Raw genomic sequence first — 22203 nt, forward strand, 5'->3', positions numbered from 1 at the left:
GCGGCCCTGCTGGCTCCGGGGAGAGCCCGTCCTTCCCCGGTGGGCACGGCGGCGGGGGAAGGGACGGGGGAGGAGGAGGAGGGGGGAGCCGCCGCGGTGCCGCCCCGCCTTCGGGAGGTGTCTGCTGCCGCCGGCATCGCCCGCCTGCCGGGCCGCGGTGGGGCTGGCGGGGGCCGGGGAGGGCTCGTCTTTTTTTCATACAGAAAACTCAGGTTTTTGGGGGTGGCTCATGCCCGTCCTCTGTCTCTCCTCGCAGGTTAACCTGGAAAGGCTGCACCCGACATGAATTCAGCCGGTGGCCTGGATCTTACCTCTCTCCCTAATAACTCGGGGTGGGAAAATTGTGACACACACCAGTGACATCTGTGCGAAAGGTGACTCTCCGGGGACGTCTAGGTTTTTGGTGGTGGTGTTTTGTTTTTTTTTCCTTTTTTTTTTTTTTTTGCTGGAGCAGCCTTTAATTTGGGGGTTTATTTGTGAGCTGCCATAGTAACTCCCGTGGCGGTGGTGAAATCATAAAAGTTGGCAGCGCAGGATAAAGCGGAGCCCTCAAGGTTGTGTTTGATCTCGGCAGAACTGAAAGCGCTGAATAAAATTTTCATACGACTTAAACTACGCTTTTGGATCGGTTACATTAAGATCACTGTTCTTCGGACTGAGACCGTTTTTCTATTTTAATATTTAAATAGAGACTTATTTGAAAAGACAGTATATTTTTTAAAGAAAAAAAAATGATCGAGGCTGGACAGTCTTGCATCAACTCATCATTTTTTACGAAGTCGCTGCACAAAAGTAGTGTGTAAAATAGTGAGTAGGGTATGAAGAAAAGCCTTTTATATACCTACTGCAGCGGGTTTTTTATACGAGAAAATTGAACAAATAACTATAAAACTAAAAGAAAAATTTGTGTAACCCCACTGTTATTAGTTTTATGGTATTACATGCAAAATGGGTTACAGTTTTTGCTGTTGGAGGCTGAAGAAGTAACATTTTACTGAACGGAGTGCAAAATTCTGTGTGCCTGAGGTAATCAAGTTCACTTGAAATCGGTTTTTTTTGTACGAAGAAGCAGGAAAATGCACATTCAAGACTGACTTAGTTAAAGTTCTGGTGTTCAGCAATGGAAAGCCCACAAATAAACTTCCCTCTAGGTCTGGTTTCGGACCAAAAAAGGAGTGGGATCCAAGAGGATGGGAGTCCTCCGTTAAAGAAAGCAATGACGGAAATGCATGTAAATAACAAAGTACGAGTTGTAATAAACAAGTTGCCGACGATAAAGAAGGAAAACCTGGACGAATATGACGAAACTCCTGTGGAGGCAGATGGGGAAACCGCCAAGCCAAACAGCACTTCGCTATCTGAGCCTTTGAATTTAAATCCAGGTTTGAAACACACCTTGGCACAGTTCCACTTGAGCAGCCAGAGTTCACTGGGTGGACCGGCAGCTTTTTCGGCTCGTTATTCCCAGGAGAGTATGTCACCCACTGTCTTCTTGCCCCTTCCGTCGCCGCAAATCCTTTCTGGTCCGCTGCTCATTCCTCCGGACAGCTCTACGGAACTCACCCAGACCATCCTGGAGGGGGAATCCATCTCTTGTTTTAAAGTCGGAGGAGAAAAAAGACTTTGCCTGCCTCAAGTGCTGAATTCCGTCCTCCGAGACTTTTCGTTGCAGCAGATCAATACGGTGTGTGACGAACTGTATATCTACTGCTCGAGGTGCACTTCCGACCAGCTTCACATCCTGAAGGTTTTGGGGATTCTTCCGTTCAACGCTCCCTCCTGCGGGCTGATCACGCTGACTGATGCTCAGAGACTATGCAATGCTTTACTACGTCCTCGCACTTTTCCACAAAACGGCGGCTTTCTCCCCGGTAAGAACGCCTTGGCCCAGTTGAAAGAGACTGGCAGTGCCTTTGAAGTGGAGCATGAATGCCTGGGCAAGTGCCAGGGTTTGTTTGCACCTCAGTTCTACCTGGCCCCGGATGACCCGTGCATCCAGTGCTTGGAGTGCTACGGGATGTTCTCCCCCCAGACGTTTGTGATGCATTCGCACAGATCCCCGGACAAGAGGACCTGCCACTGGGGGTTCGAGTCAGCCAAGTGGCACTGCTACCTGCATATTAACCAAAAATACCTAGGGACGGCGGAGGAGCGGGAGCTGAAGCATCTCTTGGAGGAAATGAAGGAGAAATTCAGCGAGAAAAACCAGAAAAGGACTCGGTCCAAAGTAAGTTCACCTACTCTTGTCAAACTCCCAAGTCTCTTCCAGCTCACACGTAATTACTTGTTTTGGAAGCGTGTTGCTTGCCTTTTGTAAATGGGAATGCTTGTCAAATCAAGCCTAAGGTAAATTTATGAGAGAGCTTCACCATGGAAATACAGTTCTCATTAAAAGGTGCAGTAATCTCTTCCTTCTTTGGCCTGTAAGTAACTTCACTCGAGCTGGTTTGGCTTTGTTGGTTCTTGTTCTAAGGTTTGCACTCCCTGGAAAATTTGGAGATATTGTGGAAATCATCATTCACCCATTTGACCTTTCAGTGTGTTTTATGCGGTGTGCGTTGCAGCAGCTGAGCAAAGCAGAAAAGACCTTGAAAATCAAGTATTAGAAATTAATTCTTCCTTTGTTATTTTTTACTCCAGCCCTCACACGTGCGGTGTATGGCGACCTGCCTTGATAACCACCCATCTCATGACTCTGCGTGCAGGGTAATGGTGCATTGAGAAGTTGCTATTTAGAAGCCCAAAGTCTGCTTGTTCAGCAATAGCTTTCTGTTTAAACTGGTTGTATAGAGAAATATGCCAAAAAGAGAGGGGGTTTTAAGCAGCCCAAGTAATGAGCTGTAGGCCGGTATCTTGACAATGGTTAATAATAGATGTCGTATTTTTTCCTAAAATACACCATCCTAAATTTTCCTGCAAGTCAGTGCTGTGGTTCAAAAATACAGAGCTTATTTTTCCCCTTAGAGAGCTTCTACTTTAAATAATAAGACAAGCACCAGATAAATACTGAACATCACAGGTCTTTCCCTTCATAGAAGGTAGAATTTTTTGGGTATAATTTAAACTTGAGAGGTTTTTAAAGGGTTCCTGCCCCAGGACTATCTTTCTTTTCCGCCTATTTGGCACTGGTATGTGTGTTTGATGGCTACTGGTTTGATTGTGTATCCATTTTGCCTGGTGGGTGTTTTGTGGTGGAATTCAAAACAGCAGCAAGAGCAGTCCAGATGGTTGAGCCCAAAAAGGTGTGCTGTAAATTGATGTGTTTCAGCATAAACTTCTGAAAAGTTAGCACTGCAGGAAGGCTTACTGCAGTAACAGGTATTTTTACAGTTGTGCCGGCCTGCAGTAAGGGATTTTAGGAGAAAATTTCCACAAAAGTCTGCAGTATGGTGTGCTTCCATGTGAGGAATTAGTTGAAGATGCAGGTAAGTTCATAGCAAGGAAACACTCTTAATCTTTCCAATGCCAGTGTAGGTGGTAAACTACAGGGTTGTAGATGCATTGGTGGAAACAGCCTTCTGTATTCATGCCTATAATACTGCTTCCCTTTTCACCATAGCAGATTTCAGACCACAAGGTCTTTCAGTTTCACGTATACAGATGAAAAAACCAGCTGAAATTAGCAGTAGCAGCCATCTGGACTGACCTGCTGCAAAATGAATAGAAAAACTTTCTGGAGTCTTCCATTGCAGACCTGTATGCTTTTTTTTTTTTCTTACAAAGCAGGATCTGAAATTGGAACGAAACTGAAAACTTGGGCAAAGATAAAATGGCTGGGGAGGGTTCTTTTCATTTTTTTGGTCTCGCGGATGTTCATCTGGAAAGTACAAAAAACTGAGAAGAGTTTGATTAGGGAAGTGTTGGAGCAGAGCTTTTGTTTCCTTGTACTGGGGAAACCTGTGCTGCTTCAGTAGCCTTTTCTTTACCTCGTTTCTGTGGTGTGAGAGAGGTGTCAGGTACAACGTGCAGACGTGCCTGTTTCTTACCCTCCTAGGGAAAAATGATTTGCAGGATGTTCCATTTGCTGTTCTGTCACCTCCTTACCCACTTCTGCTGAGTCAGTCCTCGGAAGTGCCAACACATCTTTGAGGTTATCTAGGAGGGCCCAGGAAGAACAGTTGCCCTTGGCTAGGTCTTCGTCCAGCCAGTAATAATATATTATTAATTAAATCCCATAGTCTTTGGAGCATCCTAGAGCCTGTGCGTTGCCTTTCTCCTTCACGTTTCACTCCGAGTTGATTTACCTCACAATGCAAATACGCTTTTGCTTTCAGTATTTTAAGAGCCGTGTACTCACAAGGTTAATTACTTTTGGTTCTTGGTGCTAATAATGAAGCTGTAAGCTGTGTATTTTACTGTCACCGAGTCCCTCGTTTTCTGTTGAGTTTTAGACTGCAGTGTCACATCCACCTGCTTCTCCTGGGAACAGCTGTCGCTGAAGTCTCTGCTCATCTCTGCGCTGTCAGATCCTCCTTCCCTTTGACTTTGCGACACTTTCTGATAATTGCCCTGCTCTAGAACTTTGTCTTCCTTCTCAGTCTTAATTCCTTGAGTTTGCCACCGTGTGCGGCGAAAAGCTGCGATGTGGACAGTTAACATTTCTTCTGAGTATTTTTGTAAATCCCATCTCTGCTAAAGCTACTGGTTTAACAATTAGGCTGAAAGCACTACTTAAATATATACATATCTTTTCTTAACAGCTTTGTACAACTGGCTTTAGAAGGGAAGTAAAACATATTTTTCTTGTAGCCCTTTCAAACAGTTTAGATAGAAGTAGTTAAATTTTCGATTTACTTGGATATATTGCGCTTATAGAATTATTTAAGAGCATCTTTACATGTGTATTTCACCATCTGACAATCTGTTAATATTGGAATAGATGCTTTATCTCAATTAGCCTAGGTGGTGAGCAAGGAATCGTGCTAGAAAAAGACTTCATGTTCATTTACAGTTACCTCTCATTTTCTTTCCTAAGTGAAAATTTGATTGCAAGTTACGTAATTCATTTATAAAATGCACAGTAATGGTTACGCAGTACATTTCTTTTCCATTTGAAATAGGTGGGAATTTAAAAATCAGACTTAACACTTGAAAATACAGATTACCTGATAGATAATTTCATATGTAAATATATAAACATGTTAAAATATGAGTCCTAAAACATGGACAAGATGTAAGTCTGAAGTTAAAATTGGGTTACTGTGTATTAGCTGTAATGTAGAAGAATCTGTGTTCGATATTTAAATTATTAGAATGATCTGAGTAAGTACAAAACACTTGACAAGTGTCAGGATGAGGCTGTTTTTTCTTGAGATTATTTGCTGTATTTCAAATTTTCATTGTTTAAAGGCTTGATTATTAATTTCCTACTCTGTAGCTCAGCTTCCTTGTACCCCTCCTTTCTGTCTGCTTTGGAAATGATTTGAGGAACTGCAGGGGTGGAGTTCAATTTCAGTTTCGTTGCTAGAGCTGAATTTAATGGGCAGGAAGTTTTGCCCAGAGTACTGTAGGTGGGATTTGGTCTCTCATGATGAAGTGGCGTTTGATTCTGCTCCAAGCCACCCCTGGGTAACTGGCTGCTCTCTTGGCTGCCAGAGATGAAGTTGCCGTCGGTTTATTTCAGGGTGTGTAAATACAAACTTATAATACATCCTGTACACAAGAAATTGGGAAGATGTTAGAACACTGGGTGAAGCTTTTGGTGCAGTAGGATTTTTTTTAGCATCATAAGTTGTGGGTTTTTTTTAATTGAGCAACTTTCCAGAGGTATTTGACCTGGCTGGAATGATGTTAACTTTTTTTCATAGCAGCCTTTATGGTGCTGTGCTTTGGATTTGTGGCTAAAATGATGCTGGTAACACACCAATATTTAGGCTTTGGCAGCGTCAAGGCTTTCTGGGTTTCATGCTCAGCCCCTGCAGCGTGTAGGCTGGGGGTGGGCAAGAGACTGGCAGGGGCCAGAGAGATGCTATAAAGTCATGCTCAGCAGTAAAAACTGGGATAGAGGGAGAAGAGAGGGGTTTTTGGCATCCAAGGTGGACATTGTTTGGAGACTGGCTGGGCATCAGCCTACCTGTAGGAGGTAGTGAGAAATACCCTTTGGTTTTTTTCTCTTTTCTTCACCTATTAAACTGTTTTTATCTTCTTGCTGTTGTCCCTGTCCCACTGGGGGCAGTGGTGATGGGGTGGCTGTGTGGGTGCTTGGCTGCTAGCTTGGGTCAGATGACCACACCTTGCCCAAAAACCTGCTTCCCAAGGCTATTTTAATGCAAAGAAATTAAGAACCCATTTCTTAGCTCTGAGTCTTGTTTAAATATGAGATGAGACACCTTTCACTTGAAATTAATAGTACCTTTGCAGTGGAGCACTAAGTATCCTCTTTTGACTAAAGAGTAATTCCAAAAATGTTCCTGGAGACAGAATAAGAATTTCTAGCCAAATGCAAAATGCACAGAAGATTTTAAGATTATTCTGATGCTACTGAATTAATTTTGTTTGTTACTGCAAAGAAAATGGAGTTGTCATGTTACTGCAGCAGCTTTGCCCACTTGTGCAATAAAAATTCGTGACAACTAAAGAAACTGGTGTCTGTGGAACACTAGTAATGGTTCCATTTTATTCACAGGTTTTATTTTGTAATAAAGTATCTGGCAAGTGCTTACTATGATATGGGTACTTTATTGTAAAAGGCTCCCGCAGTCTTCTGGGAATCCTGGTTTCTGCTTTCTGTTTCTCCCAAACATTTTTAGCGTGCCTCTGGCAGAGTTCTGGAAACTCAGCAGAGCTTTTATATAGGTTTGTAAAGAGGTTTTCTTTTAATTTTGTCGCTACTTTGCCCGTAATGTGAAACTGGAGATGGAAGAAACTTCTGTGGCTTGCATCCCCCTGCAGCTCTGCCAAAACCACTCTGGTTTCCAGTACCCCAGTTTCCCTGGTGTGTATGCATTGATGGTGTAAATACCATTCCACTGAGGAGTGTTTGTGAAATTGTAAATATCACGTATCCATCTTCCAATTACCAATTTATTTTCTTTAGGCAGATTCACAGCAGAGCTTGGAGTTACCCCAGTGGTATCCAGTTATAAAGCAAGAAGCAGAAACCGATCCTCAAACACCCTCCTTTTTCCATCCCAGGTAACTGAATTTCCTGTGTAGAGCTCTAAGGACCGTATGTACAAGTATTTGAATTATCTTTAAATAGCCAAACGTATTTAAAGTTTAAAAAAAAAATACATTTGCAGCCTGAACTGTTAGGAAAACTGTTAGGAAAACCTGGACAAGTTCCTGTGCAACCTGCTCTGGGTAGACCTGCTTTGGCAGGGGGGATGGACTAGATGATCTCCAGAGGTCCCTTCCAACCCCGTGTGATTCTGTGAAAACTGTAAAGGATTGCACAGGAATAATTGAACCCTAACTTCTTCTTAGTGTAAATATTAATGAACTGCTTATGAGTGGTGTTTTGGTACAGGACTCCAGCTGTAATCTGTGAGCGTTCTTCAGTAGGCAATACAATGGAAATGTAATTACAATTTCCCTTTTCAGAGTAGAAATGACAGAGAGTAATTTTTAATCTTTCTTATTATAATATAATGCGCGCGCGTGGAGAGTTGCATAGGGCCTGTTTATCACGAGTGCAACTTAATTTCCTTTCAAAAAAAGACTTGTAAAACATGTTTGAAGGCTTTCTTCCACGCTGGAACAATGGCTGTGGCTGAATTGTCTGTTGATTAGTTTCCTGGGTTTAGAAACCGAGTGCGTTTCCTTAACATAGTATGCAGTTTGTTGTCTGCATCAACAAGGGAAACAGTTTTTTTTGACATACCTCTTCCCCATGTGATTATGCCTTTATATAGGTGAGATTAGTGTCTTTTGGCTACCAGCACCCATCAAAGCCACACACACATCAAACTAGTTCCCACACAAACACCTGAACGTGACGGTCCCTCAGTTTGCTGTTTTCTGTCAGTGCTTCCAAACTGGGAGAACCAGGAGGAGGGAAAGGGTTGAAAACAGCAACCTTGACTCCACCATCGAGACACTGATTATCTCTGCACTGACCTTAACGCATCTGGTGCTCTTTTTCCCCTCTGTATGAGACAAAAGCTGAGTGGCTGCGTTAGGGCGGTACAGAAGGATGCTCCCAGGAGTCCAGGAGCTGTGAACATCCAGATGGATTGCTCAATATATGTGGGAAAGAAGGTCCAGGCTTGGTCACAGACGTGCCCCAGCGCTGGCAGTGCACAGATTTGCTTTGTAAAGAGCGATCTGCTCGTTCCCACTGCACTGATCGCTTCCCCCATCCTCCATTGCTAATATAAGGATTATGAAAATGCTAGAGAATCTGGATTCGGTGGCATCTAATTTCACTCTGCATTTAAATGAACTCTTCATATGATTTCCTATATGATTTTTTTTAATCAGCCACATTTGAAAAATCCTCTTGTTTGATAGCCTCAAAACCTTATCTAGATAATCTACTCAGTAAAGATTAAGTGGGTCATTAGGATTTCCTTTTGCATAGGAAAAATTTAAAAAGGACGTGTTTATTTTTCATTGAAACTTTTACAGTGTGAAATCACATGAAATTAAACTTACTGCTCTCTACCAGTCATCATTTATTATGCCTTATCTTTCATTCTTAATTTTACTCTTCTGTTGTTTCAGTTACTACCTATATATGTGTGATAAGGTGGTTGCCCCAAATGTATCTCTTGCATCACAATATAAGGATGTTGCAAAACCAACAGTCAAAGCTTCAGAAGTAATTAAATCCTCACCTGGACAGTCAGAGAAGAAGCTCAGTAGTGGAAAACACAAAAAAGTTGCCTCCTATCCAGAGCTTTCTCTTGAAGAACAGGAGAAAATTGACTTGAAAACTGGCGTGGAGGAGCATAAACATTTAGGTGAGTAGTGAAAATTATGTTGAAGTCAATTTTTTTTTTTACCATGTAATATTGCAAACCTCAACACTAAGCTGGTGTTCTGTGATGTCACTTCAGTTTTCAAAAAATTCTATACGTTGAAGTCAGTTTTTTTTTTATCATGTAATTTTGTGAACCTCAACACCAACTGGTATTTTGTGATGTCACTTCAGTTTTCAAAAAATTCTTTTCACCTTTTTATAATCTTCAGTTTTCTCTGCATTTTTGTTTTCCCTCTGGAAGTTTAATTTTCTGCAATTATTATGCTGTGGTGTTCTTCTCTTTATAGATCCACCCGTGTCAACTCGTTCTGCAAGAGGTGGAAAATCTGAACACATTTCTTCCAAAATCCCTAGAGAGTCCAGCCGCGTAGAAGTAGGTAACGATGCGCGAACCTTGTCCCCCACTCTCATGAAAGACATCAGCTGTGAAGATGACAAGGGGAGGATCATGGAAGAAGTCATGAAAACCTACATCAAACAGCAAGAAAAACTAAATACTATTTTGCGGAGGAAACAGCAGCTTCAAATGGTATGGTGCTAATCTGAGTGCATTTCACTTTTGACATCAGAAAACTGATTTCATTTAGAAATGCCGGATAATTTTCCCCCAGCTTGAATCCAGACACCAGATCTTTAATATCCCTGATGCTCTTTAGGTTCGAGTCCACTAAAGAGTGCTGTCTTTTCAGTTTGCAACAACTGTGTTCAAGCAGCTCCTGCTTCATTTTACCCAAATGAAAAATACTTCTTTCACTTTAAAATGTTTAATAATATTTTGGCAAATTGAGTTTACATCCTTTAAAATTTCTCAGTTTTCAGGATTTTAAAGATGCAGACATTGATCTTCTAGGAACGGGCTTCTCACTGCCCTGTATAAAAAGGAATATCACCTTCCTATTTCTGTTTGATAAGCCATTGTTTTTAGGGGGATTTTATTAGTCTTTTTAAATAATGGGTGACATTAGAAATTAGTGTCCACTTGTGATTTTGCTTCATTTCTCTTTTCTGAATTAAGGTAAGTACTACCTTTGCTTCTTACATTCATAGACCAGACCTAATAGTTTAGATTAGTTTATTTAATGTTAAGCTCAGAGTCTATGAGCTCAGATAGGGCCTTAGAGCTGCTGCTTTTAAGTTGCTCTGCTGTTGGAGAGCTTGTAGATGAGTTTAAAAAAATAAAGACTTTTAAAAAATAACAAAATGCTGGTGGAAAAAGAAAGCAGACACATTATTCTCTTTTCTGATTATGCACTTCTTACATCTTCAAAGTATATTTTAGTAGATCGATGTTGCTGCTTTCTGAGATTCACTGCTGGAAGTTGTGAATCTGTTTCTGGAAGCTCCGTGTACTTGGAATTATAAATAATTTCTTAAAAAAGAAATGATTGCTACAGGCTGTCATTGATAAGGAGATAAATAGTGTTACCAGGCTATTGTTATCAGATAAATGTGCTCGTTTTGGCCTCAGTGTTTCCAGCTAGACGTGTAAATTCAGTTTTTCACTTTGGTCTTAGAACCGAGGTGTATGTGACCCTGATTTTTCTTGACAGGAAGTGGAAATGTTAAGCAACTCTAAAGCTATGAAGGAACTGACTGAAGAGCAGCAGAATTTACAAAAAGAACTTGAATGTTTGCAAACGGAGCACGCTCAAAGAATGGAAGAATTTTATTTTGAGCAGAGAGACCTGGAGAAGAAACTGGACCAAGTGATGAAGCAAAAGTGTAGCTGTGACTCCAATTTAGAAAAAGACAAAGAAGCTGAATATGCAGCCCAGGTGAGAAGGGAAAGTTCGCTTTGAACCAGATGGTATTTAGTCTATCAGGAAATTGCCAAGCTGTTGCTCAGCGACCTTAAGGTTTCATCTTCTCTGTGTGTCTTGCACACCATAGACAGATACCAAAATAGGTCACAGTGACAGCAGTATTTATTTCCCTTTTCCTTGATTGAAACTGAGGTAGAATACAACTTACAGAAACATACGATGGTACTGATGAAATATTAATCTTAAACACAAGGTCTGTTATGTCCTCATTTAAAAGAAATCATGTTTTTAACGTGTGTAGGCTTGCCCATGTTATAGAATTAAACATTCTTATTTTAGTTACAGGAATAAGCTATTCCTCTTTTTCTTTTTATGTTAAAAAAAGAACCCAAACCTCTCAAAAACCTTTTTGTCAGATTAGTAGCCTACCTTGCTGCTCTTTCTGTTCCTTGGTGGTAGAATTTTCCAGGCTATCTGATGAGCTCCCTTCTGTGCTCTATCAAAGCATTTGGTCAGGACTTCTCTTGGAAAGGAAAACCGTATTTTTGTCTCTCCTTCCTGCCTCTTGGGTTCATATGTCAAAACCAAGGGGAGATTTTTTTTTTCCTTTCGCTTTCCTTTTAACTTTTACTATTGCTTCTTTATGTTGGAGCGTATTCATGTCATTCCAGTGGGGAAAATATAATTAATGCCAAAGGGAGCCTTGGAATGCCCCTTTTCAAAACCAGTTGCAGTTATGATTAAATGGAGAGTGATGTATTTTATACTGTGGTACAGAAAACTAGTCTTCACAGGTTTTTTTTTTTTTTTAAAGTAAACAAAATCTGAAACTTCAGCTAAGTAGAGCTTTGTGGTCATTTGATCATAGCTGTGTGTATTTCCTGTTCTTACTGTCTCAAACTAAGAAACAGGCAGTACTTGAGAGACAGGTTTTGGTATTTTTGGGGAGTAGGGCAGAGACTAGCATCATAAATCCTTCTCATGAACTTAGTTTCATGACATCCCACTCCACAGATTCCTGGCCTTTGCTGCCAGAAATAATCCTCTCAGTCATGACTAAGGCCTGATTTACTAAACATCTGGTACAAGCCCTATTACTGCAAGTAACAACGTGTTCTAATTTATGAAGATAATCATGTATAGCGTGTTTTATATGGCTTGTGTAGCTTATTTTCTTTAGAGGGTAAAAACCATAGGTTGTTCCCCAAGGAGGTGGGTTGGTTGTTTCTTTTGAAGTCAGACTTTGAAAACTAAACGCGTTCCTTGCGAATAGCTCTGCTGCACAGGTAATAACAGAGTAAACTTTCATGCAGCATACAATTTGAACCTTTTTCTCCATTTACCACATCTTAGAATAGATTTTGGACCGTGGGTTCCGAGCAGTTGTCAGAAGTACCTGAGATAAACAAAGGTTCTGGCAACCAGTAACCTTTCCCAGGCTGTGTATACAGCAATTATAAAAAGCCTTAATCCCACGTCATCGTCAAGCAGTTGCCCAGGCTGCCCTTTCTCTCTGAGAACTGTGGACTGGGAGGAACCCTCTTTGTACGTTAAACAAAATGAGTAATTTTGGATTTGCAACTTGCTTAAATACCTGTGCTTCTTTCTAGGCCTGCCTGAAGAGGCACTGAGTGTCTTCTCCCCCTTCTTTGACTTATGTATTGAACTGCCTAGTTTAATTAATAGTTGCTTTACCCTGTCAGTCACAGCAGGGCAGTATAACCAGTACTGGAACCTTTCCTTTGAGCTGGAAAACAAAACTCAACTGGAGAAGTGTGTGTGTAGTACGTGCTGCAACACACAGGCAGTGGGCATTACCGCACTGCCACAGCCAGGAGATGTACATGAACAGCCTGCTGCCATCTGAGAACTGCTTAAATATTTCTGATTAGACAAAGAACCGTTTAAATATTTCCAGTTACACAAGCAGAGATGAAAGGCCACTGGATGTGATGTTTCTCTAAAGTCAGCACAGGAGTTCCTTTGCCTGGTACATTTTATAGCAGTTGGGGAACCCCAGTGACCCTCTGGGCTCCTGCTTCTGTTATTCTCATGTCTTCCTCATTTTCAGTGAGGTGTACATGATTCACATGAGATAGATACCTGTCATTATGAAGACAGATGATTTTTTTTTTTAGATTCAGTGAGGTGTTTTTGTAAGCAATAACCCCTTAAGTCAGCAGATGGTTTTTTTTATTTTTTTTTAGATTCAGTGAGGTGTTTTTGTAAGCAATAACCCCTTAAGTCAATGGGAGAGAAGGTAACCAGTTTCCAGTCTCCTCCCTGTTTTAACTGCTGGTACCGTACTTAGAAGCAATTTGAGAGTAGCTTTCCCACACTTGAAAAATTAATCAGATGTTTTCAGATCTCGCTGTAAATAAGTTTTGATGACACTCCAGCAAGTTTCAGTTTTACTGTACTCCCAAGATGAAAAAATTATTTAATTTCTGTGTTTAAACACAAAATATTTTGCAAAAAAAAATTAGGTGGACTCGTTTTTATTTGAACACACACATAAATGCACAGGCGGTTATGTTCAAGATTTTCTGGGTGTTATTGCTGGTAATTCTGTTTCATTTATACTAAAAGGTATCAAAACAGCGTTGGTGGTTTTGTTTGTTCTAGAAATGCATTCAGGCTTTGAAATAAAGAAGTAATATTTTTGTCAGGTAAGAGAAGGGAACCTGGGAAATGAAAAAGTGCTGTTTATTCTGGGATTTGTGAAACATCTGCTGCAGACATCGTCACAATCTTCCTAAAAGATTATATGTATTATTGACATGGTCTGGTGTGACAGATCACATAACTGCAATTTAGATGTATTGAAAAATTAGACTTTTTTTTTTTTTTTTTCTAATTGTAGTATGTTCATATAATTGCAATTTATATGTACTGAAAAATTAGACTTTCCCTTTTTTTTTTTTAATTGTAGTATGATGTTTATGCAATTTTGTATATTGATATAATTTGCTAACGGTGTAGTAGGTAACTGCTTAATTCTTGATAATGATGTTTATGCAACTTTGCATATTGATATAATTTGCTAACAGTGTAGTAGGTAACTGCTTAATTCTTGATAACAGTAGAAGATGAGCTCATAAATGCTTTGATGCATAGGGTGGTTATCAGTGGTGTCTTGAAGTGAATTGCTGATGTTTGCAAATAAGTTTGCTAAAATTTGCTCTCCCTCTCTTGTCTCTCCTCTTTTCCAGCTAGCAGAATTGAGGCAGAGATTGGATCACGCGGAGGCAGATAGACAAGAGCTTCAGGATGAACTGAGACAAGAACGAGAGGCGAGGGAAAAGTTAGAGATGATGATAAAGGAATTGAAGCTACAGATTTTGAAATCTTCAAAAAATGGGAAAGGAAAATAGAAATGGGAAGAGGAAGCCTGACTGCGTCCTTCAAACAGGGTGTTTTGGTTTTTAATGAATGGTGAGCAGTTTCTGTGGGATGAGAATAAGTATTCTCTACAGATTTCTACTTCCCAGACAAGTCCAGATGAAAATATACATATATATAAATAAATAGAGGTAGATAGGTATACATTTTTAGATTTTCCTAACCAATGAAAATCTGCATCTATTTGTACTGGTGTTTTTCTCAAACAATGAAAAATACGAAACTCTTGATTTAGAGTGACCAGTTTCTGTCTATTTCTAATGCAGTCTTGAGGACTCTCTACCTTTTAACGTTGTCTGTTAAAATACATGTGGTGATCTTTATTTTGCCATCAATTGCACATCCAGTTATAAAAATACGTTAAAAACATTCTGAATTCTTCAAGGTCAAAAATAGTTTGTGTTTCACTGAGAATTATGTATTCTCAAACTGGGGGGAGCAAGGGCAACTTTTCATCTGTAAGGAAATACTCAAAATCACCTCAGTGATAGATGATTGATCATCAAAAGTGATTGACCAGCATTATTCCCATAATTTCATTGTGTGAAGCCAAGCTGATCTTTTCAGTATTTTCTATTTAATAATTCATTATCAATCTAAAGAGTTTCAGAGCCAGCATTTGCTTGCCGTGCTGGAAGAAGAAAACATTAGGGTTTTATTTGTAAATTAAAAAAATTTACAATTGCAATGGAATCTTTGGAAATCCAAAATTCACATATTTTCTTTTGTTTTCTTCTATAGAGTAAGTAGGAAAGAAACGTTAATAAAAGGCTGAAGGGTGGGGCTTTTCCTCCTAGAAACTGAGAAAGCTCGATTTAACTGATTTTCAGATACGCTTTCAAGAAAAATATTTATTAACAAATATGTTAGTTTCTTTAGTACCCTAAGCCTCCACCCTTTGAGCTTCTTGCCAGCTTGTGGATTTTTCTTCCATTACCTAGAACAAGCCTTAACTGACATTGAGATAATAGCTTAAAAAATAAAATTCTGCGATACAGCACTTTGAAAATCATTTTGATAGTCTCTGTATTTGAACGGCATGGTAATGTTACCATGAATTAAGAAATACAGCATGTTTGTTAAGCTATAACATTTGCAAATGTGGAATTGTACAGAATTACTGTTTAATGTATATACAATGTTAGAGTACTTCAGAAGTCTGGTTCCTCGTGGATTAAACGCATGACTACAAGGTCGGATGAAGAAATAACTTTTTTGCACTTCCCTCCGAAAAGTTTGATACAGCTGACAGGTGTTGGCTGTGAGTGACTAGGAATATTTTCATAGTTCTAGTATTTCACTACATAATTTTAACTTTTGCTTTAGCTTCTGGTGTTAAGGTACTTGGGTTTTTTATTCTCTTAATAATTCAGTTAATTTTTCGATGAAACCACTAGGAAAAGCCTACACTGATTTTTTTTCTTTTCCCTGAGATGAAAAAGCTGAAAACTTTTAAGTTCTTTTTTGTTTCTCTTTTAGTGGTATAAAGACTGAATATCACAGAGAAAGATGAAATTGCACCTATCTTTAAATTGAATGAGAAACAAGGTGGTAAATTGAGTCATAGGATGATTCTTTCACAGCTGTGTACAATTTTTGTTTAAGAACTGTGTCTTATTTACACTGACAATTAAAGCACATTAGATGAAAAAAATACCAAACAATTTTTTCTTTGTCAGTGTTGATCAGAAGACCTAGATGACATTTTTCCCTTCTTCAGCTCCAATTTCCAAATTTTTGCTTTAAAAAAAAAAAAAAAAAAGGAAAAAGCCTGTCTTTGCAGCATGGTCTGGAAGGAAAGGTGCTGACCTAAAATGATACTGGTTGTATGTGCACCGCTTGCTTCTAAAAACATAATGAATATTTTATTGTGACAACCACCAAAAAAAAATGGCTATAGGGAGTGTGTTGATAAAGGTGATAAAAAATACAGTGATAAAAGTGTGAAATTATTATTATTAGGGAACGGAGCTTGAAGTGGTCCAGCTTGATTGATGGAACACATGTTGGGTTAGTTAAATGGGCAAGCAAGAAAGCACCGTCCTAGGAAACCAAAAAGTTTAATCTGGGTATAATTAAAGAATCAAGAGATCCCATTTCTTGTTGCTTTTCAGTATCAGTGTTTTGAACCAGGCTTGTTCCATTGTCAGTGTAGATAAGGCCCTACGGACTCATATAATACAGCTGCAGTAACTAATTTACCACAGTATTTATAGCTTAGCCATTGAATGTATGGAATCCTCATGGGATTATTCTATTAGAATACTGTATATTCCGTTTTCATTCAGGTCTTGTCTACGGTATGTGACTTGAGCTAAAATTTCCCCTTTTGCCTCTTTGGTGATGGCGATCTTGGTGGAGGATTAGTATAGCCTGGGTTCCTGTGCCTCAGCCAGCACTTAACCACCTCTTAACCAATTTATTAGGCTATTAAACTGCTGGTGGCCATAGTTTGTACCAATATTTTCACTGTTGCCAGAACTCGAGCAGCTATATGAAGTTTTAGCAATTCCAGCTGCATTTATATCGATGCCTCCGGATCGTTCGAAAACATCTGGCTGAAAAAGCTAATGGAATATTCATTAAAATGACTTTTCAAGTAGCTTTGTAAATAGTCCATTTAGTTAGTCTGAATTTAGAGTGCATTTTAAATTATTGTAATCCTCCTAAAATTCTTAAATATTACTTTCAGGCTCTTAACATAAATAATTTTCATATGTGTAGACTTACTTTTATACCGATTTTAAGTAATAATGTACACATAAATGTGCCATAGAATTTTGTGTGTTCACAGTCTTTGAAAGATAGTTTTTTAGTAAATTGTAAATAATCCTGTGTAAGTTCTAGAACAAAGTATATGTTGACCTTTTTTCACTACCTTATACTAGTTATATTGAATGGTTTATTTTACAGCCTAATATAGGAACTTGGAATGCACACTTAAGGGCCCTCACTTAAGTGCACACTTAATGGTAGAAACGAATTCTGTCATTAGATCCTCACTTTTAGTCACAGCATGCTCATTTTATGTATTGTTATTTCTTTTGCCTTCAATTATTGCTTGCTGATCTTTTGGGCAGGAAGTCGTTTTTCCCAGATAGTTGTGACATGAAACCTTTAGGAAAAAAAATCCTCAAGTTGTCCATGACTTTGCAAGTTGCACGATAACACCTAGACCGAGATCAAAGTAGCCTAGTGCGCCTTTTGGAACAAAGTAAGTAGGATTTAAGGCAAATACCTCGTTTGCTCCTATACTTTTTAAAAAGAGAACTTTTCACGAGCTTTATGTGCTCTATTTCACAAGAAAATACAAGAGTAGTTTAGAGAGTAAAACTCTTCTATTTCTGGCAGTCTGAAAGCACCGTCGTTGGCGGTGTCGCCACGTATCCCTAGACGAAAGAGATTTTTATCTAAATCTCCAAACTTAACTAAGTCTGTGTTTTAGTTTTTGTAAAGCATATCGTTTAGCTTGAGTATTTAGATAAATGTAGTTACGTTTCACATCCTGAAACTAATTTTATTCTATATTTAATATATTAATAGCTTAGGTGTAAAATCATTTGTATATAGTAAAAGGCATAATGCAATTAGTGAAGTAGGAAAAGTTGAGTGGGAGCATAAAGCTACTGGTGGCCTGAAAAAATAAGGCTTGGCCCATATTTTAGAAGTCACAACATTTTATTCATACGTTTTTGTTTTGTATTGGGGGAGGGGATAGCTAGAATGTGTTATGAAATTTTTGGAAAACTTTCCTAGCATTAGTGGTGAAGTTGGCCTTGAAATGCTTACAGCGGTCAGCTTCCTAGAACTCACTTTGTAGAGTATATATTTTGATTGTCAGTAAAGATAACAACTTTGTATTTTTTCTGCACTTAATTCGTGTAATTAATCCACACAACGGAGTTTTCTAGAATGTGGAAGTCGACAGAAGACATAATTACACCTACCTGTTAATCTGTGCTTGCAATATTTCAGTAATTTTATTTAAGCTGTCAATAGTAAGCAGCAGAAAGCTGCAAATTTCAATTTTCTTTTTGCTCATTACCTATGTAGCGCGAGCATTCATCAGTTTTCATTACAGGAGGCCTGTAGAATTTTCTGTTATGTTGCATATCTCTATTTCAAAAGGACATTAAATTTTTTAGCTCTTGTGAAAGTCAGCAGTTACTGCTTACAAATCGCACGGTGATTTTCTAGTGTGTCTCCATTACTTAGAAAATTTTTTTTGTCAGGGTTAGTGGTTCAGTTGGAAAATGCTTGAAAAATGGGTTTTAAGCACTTCATCAAGCACAGCAAACAAATGGTATAAAACTTTGCTATTTGAAAATTGATTAAATGTAACGATATCAATTGAATTTTTTTTTCTTCAAATATAGATACCTCACTTAAAGGAAAGCACAGCTGTACTGTATTTAAACTAAATCTAGGAAATAATAAAAAGTTGGTCTGAAATATTTTGTTGCCATTACGTTGCTTTCTGTGATTGACAAAATCTGTTCTTGTGTTTTCATACTCACTCTCAAAAGTATTTATTGATGTTGACATGCCAGTGTGATTTTGTTAAGGAATTACAGAAAGTAGCTGCAAAACAGCAGAGTCTGTGTTAGCTGAAGGCAACGGGTTGAATGACTATTCTGAAACCAGAGTAAAAAGCCTGTGGAAAAAATGATCAGTGCATTCAACGATTTTTAATACTTTGCCAATGATGTACAGTCTTAATTGTTAAGAGTTGCTGTGGTTGCATTACATGACACACAAAACTGTCCTCTACCTCACGTGAGATTTAACAGATATTTTATATGGTTTTAGTAAACAAGATGCATCTATCTGGTCACTTAGTTTACAAATTTTGAATTATATTTATTGAAACATGACATACTGTGCTCTTAGCTTATACCTCAATTGTATTTTGTGCTGTTCTCCATTTTCATGCCTTGTAAATACCTGTATAGATTGTGGATTCAAAAACAAATAAAGAACTGTAATGTCAGAACCCTTGGCTTCGTCGTATTTTTGAACAGTGACTTCCAAACTTGTTTTTTTGGAAGGTGTTTAACAACAGTGGTTTTCTGAGGAGGAGAGAGTCTTCCTTCCTTTGATTGCACTGAATTAAAACCTGGTTACACTGAATCTTGTTTGCAGGATTCCCACTGCTGGCAGCAGGTTCCCCCCTTTTCTAAAGGGCATTTTTAGCAAAATCTGCTCCCTACCATTTTCTGAAGCTCTTCTGGCTCCATGCAGATATTATTAACACTGAGTTTTATGTATCTTGACATAAAGTTGGTATTTATATGTGTAAGTACAACCACTTGTGTATTTGGCATTTCTCTGGTGCACAGCTTTTGTTGCTGCTTGACTACTCGAGCAGTGATTGAGTTGTTCACGTCTCTCCTTATTAGGTTAATAATAAATAAGATAAAAATCACACATCACTGGATAAAATGCTGAGATTTATAAAAAGTTAAAACCAGAAATCAGAGTTATACTTTATTTGCTGATGGAAAATAAGCCCTACAGTGATTTTTCAGGAGTGCTTAGTTTCTGTAAATCTCATTATTACGTTGCTTAACATTTTTGTCTACCATCAGGGAGCAGAAAATTCAGAATATCAGAGAGAGGAAGGAGGCACGAAGAAAAGAGGGAGCTGTAAGCTGTAAGAGAGAGTTCCTGTAAGCTGTATGTTAATGACTCTTTCATTTATGTTGAGCTTCCCCCACTTAAAACAAGAGTTATATTCTAATATATATATATTTTAGCTATCCTAGCTACATATTCTATTTATATATTCTATATTAGATATATTGTAGCTATATTCTGTTACATATTATAACAATAACTATATTGTCAGTCACTTAAAAAATCTAGATTGTAGTAAAAATAATTTTGGGGGGATTTTCTAGGTTATTTTATTCATACTAAATGGGGGGTGTTGACAGATAAGCAAGCACAGTCACATTGACACACTTGGATATTTTTCCTTCCCCTCAAATCCAAGCAAAAATGGTTTGTCCTTATTTTAAGGTACTGGTCTTGTATGTAGGAAATCCTGATTATGTTTCAGATTATTGCAAACACTTAATGATACCATGTACTTCCCTGTATTTTAGAGCTGAAGAGAGCAATGAGCCATATTAACCAGGATGAAGATGAAATTGGTAATATTTTGATGAGCTCAGCCTTCAAAATGGAAGAAAATGAACAACTGATGGTCCCACTTAAAGAGTTTAACCCTGTTCATTTCTGCATCCCGTGATGTGTTTTTATACTGCTGTATTTCCAAGTGAGGGAGAAGCTCTCGGGCTGAAAAAACCTGCAAAGAAATAGTTCAAGGTGAGTCACTTTGAGAAGAAAAAGTCATGGGGTGTTGATAGCTTGTGTAAGGGTGACTAATTGCAACATCCATCATTTGTCAGAGGAAATAATGCTGATCAAGGAAAAACTGCTTGAGTGACAGGGTAAAAAGATTGATTTTTAAGGTGTTCACACTATTGAAATAAACACACATGTAGCAATTCCTTTAAAAATGGTGAATTCTTAAGAATATTGCCCTAAGTGGATCAGTTTATTTAGCATATAGTTGGGAAGTCCTTCTTTGCTATTGATCTTGTGAGTTGTCGTTCACTTGTAGCATACTAACTTATATTCACTTACATATGGGTAGTGTTATTTATAACTGACAAAATATATGATGTTTCTTGCCCCTGTTGGCATTAATGAAATAATTCAAACGGTGCCCAGTGGGCGCCAGATCGAGTGCTGTTGAATAGTGCCAGTTACTGCAGTATCCTTACTCCTGGTATTCATCAAAAAGCAATATTAAACCAATTGCATTTATACTTGGTACAAACAGATCAGATGCTTAGTTTATGGAATGAGATTAAATTAGATGCAGGAAATGTTAGACCGAAAAAATGCAAACTGAGTCAGCGAAGGGGAGAGGCAGGAATGTGTTCATTCCTCAGCTCGTCTCCTTCCCGACTCAGGAGGTGACGTGTGACCTGTCCAGTGCAATTGTGTGGTCCAAGAAGTGGAACGACGCGAGTTTCATTTTCCAGAGGTGACAAATTTATCTCCTGAATAATGAATAAGCAGGAGTATTGTTTGGAGAGAAGGTGAAATCCGTCTAGAACCCAACTAGACAGCATGAAAGTGGTGGTTGGGTGTAAGTAGCAGCTTCTCCCACCTGAAGTGGGTGCAGTAGAAGGGCTACAAAGATGATGAAGGGCCTGGAGCATCTCCCTCACGAGGAGAGGCTGAGGGACTTGGGTCTTTTTAGTCTGGAGAAGAAAAAGCTGAGGGGGGATCTGATCAATGCTTATAAATACTTAAAGGGTGGGTGTCAAGAGGATGGGGATGGTCTTTTTTCAGTGGTGCCCAGGGACAGGACATGGGCACAAACTTGAATATAAGAAGTTACACCTAAACATGAGAAGGAACTTCTTTCCTGTGAGGGTGGCAGAGCCCTGGAAGAGGCTGCCCAGGGAGGTGGTGGAGTCTCCTTCTCTGGAGACATTCAAACCCGCCTGGACACGTTCCTGTGCAACCTGCTCTGGGTGGACCTGCTCTGGCAGGGGGTTGGACTAGATGATCTCCAGAGGTCCCTTCCAACCCCATGTGATTCTGTGATTCTGTAATAAGCTCTAGAGAGAGGTGAAATCACATCACAAAAGTTGATGGCAGGGTGGCTTCACCAAAAATACCATGAAACAAGTACAGAAAAAAATCCAAGGGGTAACAAAATATAAAACAAATATGAAAACAAGTATTAAATTTCTATTTATTATAAAAGCTCCTCTTCAAAGGTAATTTCCAATTATTTATGTAGTAACTCGGGTGTTCAGATGAAGCTTTGACAAAACAAAACTGGCCTCTTGTCCTGCATTTTGAATCCAAGGAACATGTGACAAACGAGGCTTAGGATGCTCTTGTTCACGTTTTTCACTTTATTTGCTAAAGAATGGGGAAACAATACTGATGGGTGAAGAGCAGGATATATTTCATCCCCGGCACCTTAATCCTTGTGTAGCTTCCAGTATTTTATTTTATTTTTTTTTCACTACCGGTTTGGGAATGAATGAAATTGCCGGTTCTGCGGGTTTTTGCCCAGTTTTCCCT

The 22203-nt window shown here is 38.9% G+C and overlaps 1 protein-coding gene across 3 annotated transcripts; it reads left to right on the top strand.

Annotated features, from left to right (window-relative positions):
- The first annotated feature begins 254 nt into the window (after positions 1 to 254).
- On the top strand, positions 255 to 20331 carry SKIL (SKI-like proto-oncogene). 3 transcript variants are annotated; one of them, XM_014938848.1, is made up of 7 exons: positions 255 to 374; positions 1152 to 2227; positions 7037 to 7134; positions 8665 to 8903; positions 9211 to 9452; positions 10474 to 10698; positions 13899 to 15544. In XM_014938848.1, exons 2-7 carry the CDS (start codon positions 1217 to 1219, stop codon positions 14058 to 14060), a joined length of 1977 nt encoding a protein of 658 aa, XP_014794334.1. In that variant the 5' UTR covers positions 255 to 374; positions 1152 to 1216; the 3' UTR covers positions 14061 to 15544. The 3 variants fall into 3 exon arrangements, 2 of the variants coding, with proteins under 2 accessions (XP_014794334.1, XP_014794333.1); XR_001411583.1 differs by lacking the exon at positions 255 to 374 and adding an exon at positions 20196 to 20331 and having other exon boundaries at positions 396 to 2227; positions 13899 to 14121; XM_014938847.1 differs by lacking the exon at positions 255 to 374 and having other exon boundaries at positions 396 to 2227.
- The last annotated feature ends 1872 nt before the right edge of the window (positions 20332 to 22203 follow it).

This window comes from Calidris pugnax, unplaced genomic scaffold (genome assembly GCF_001431845.1).
Source record: "Calidris pugnax isolate Ruff unplaced genomic scaffold, ASM143184v1 scaffold52, whole genome shotgun sequence".
NCBI lineage: Eukaryota > Metazoa > Chordata > Aves > Charadriiformes > Scolopacidae > Calidris > Calidris pugnax.

Coding starts and splice junctions, on each gene's coding strand:
- SKIL (XM_014938847.1), top strand. CDS start 1,121: ATGGAAAGCCCACAAATAAACTTCCCTCTAGGTCTGGTTTCGGACCAA. Junction 7,135..8,664: donor CCCTCCTTTTTCCATCCCAG/GTAACTGAATTT, acceptor CTGTTGTTTCAG/TTACTACCTATATATGTGTG. Junction 8,904..9,210: donor GGAGGAGCATAAACATTTAG/GTGAGTAGTGAA, acceptor TTCTCTTTATAG/ATCCACCCGTGTCAACTCGT.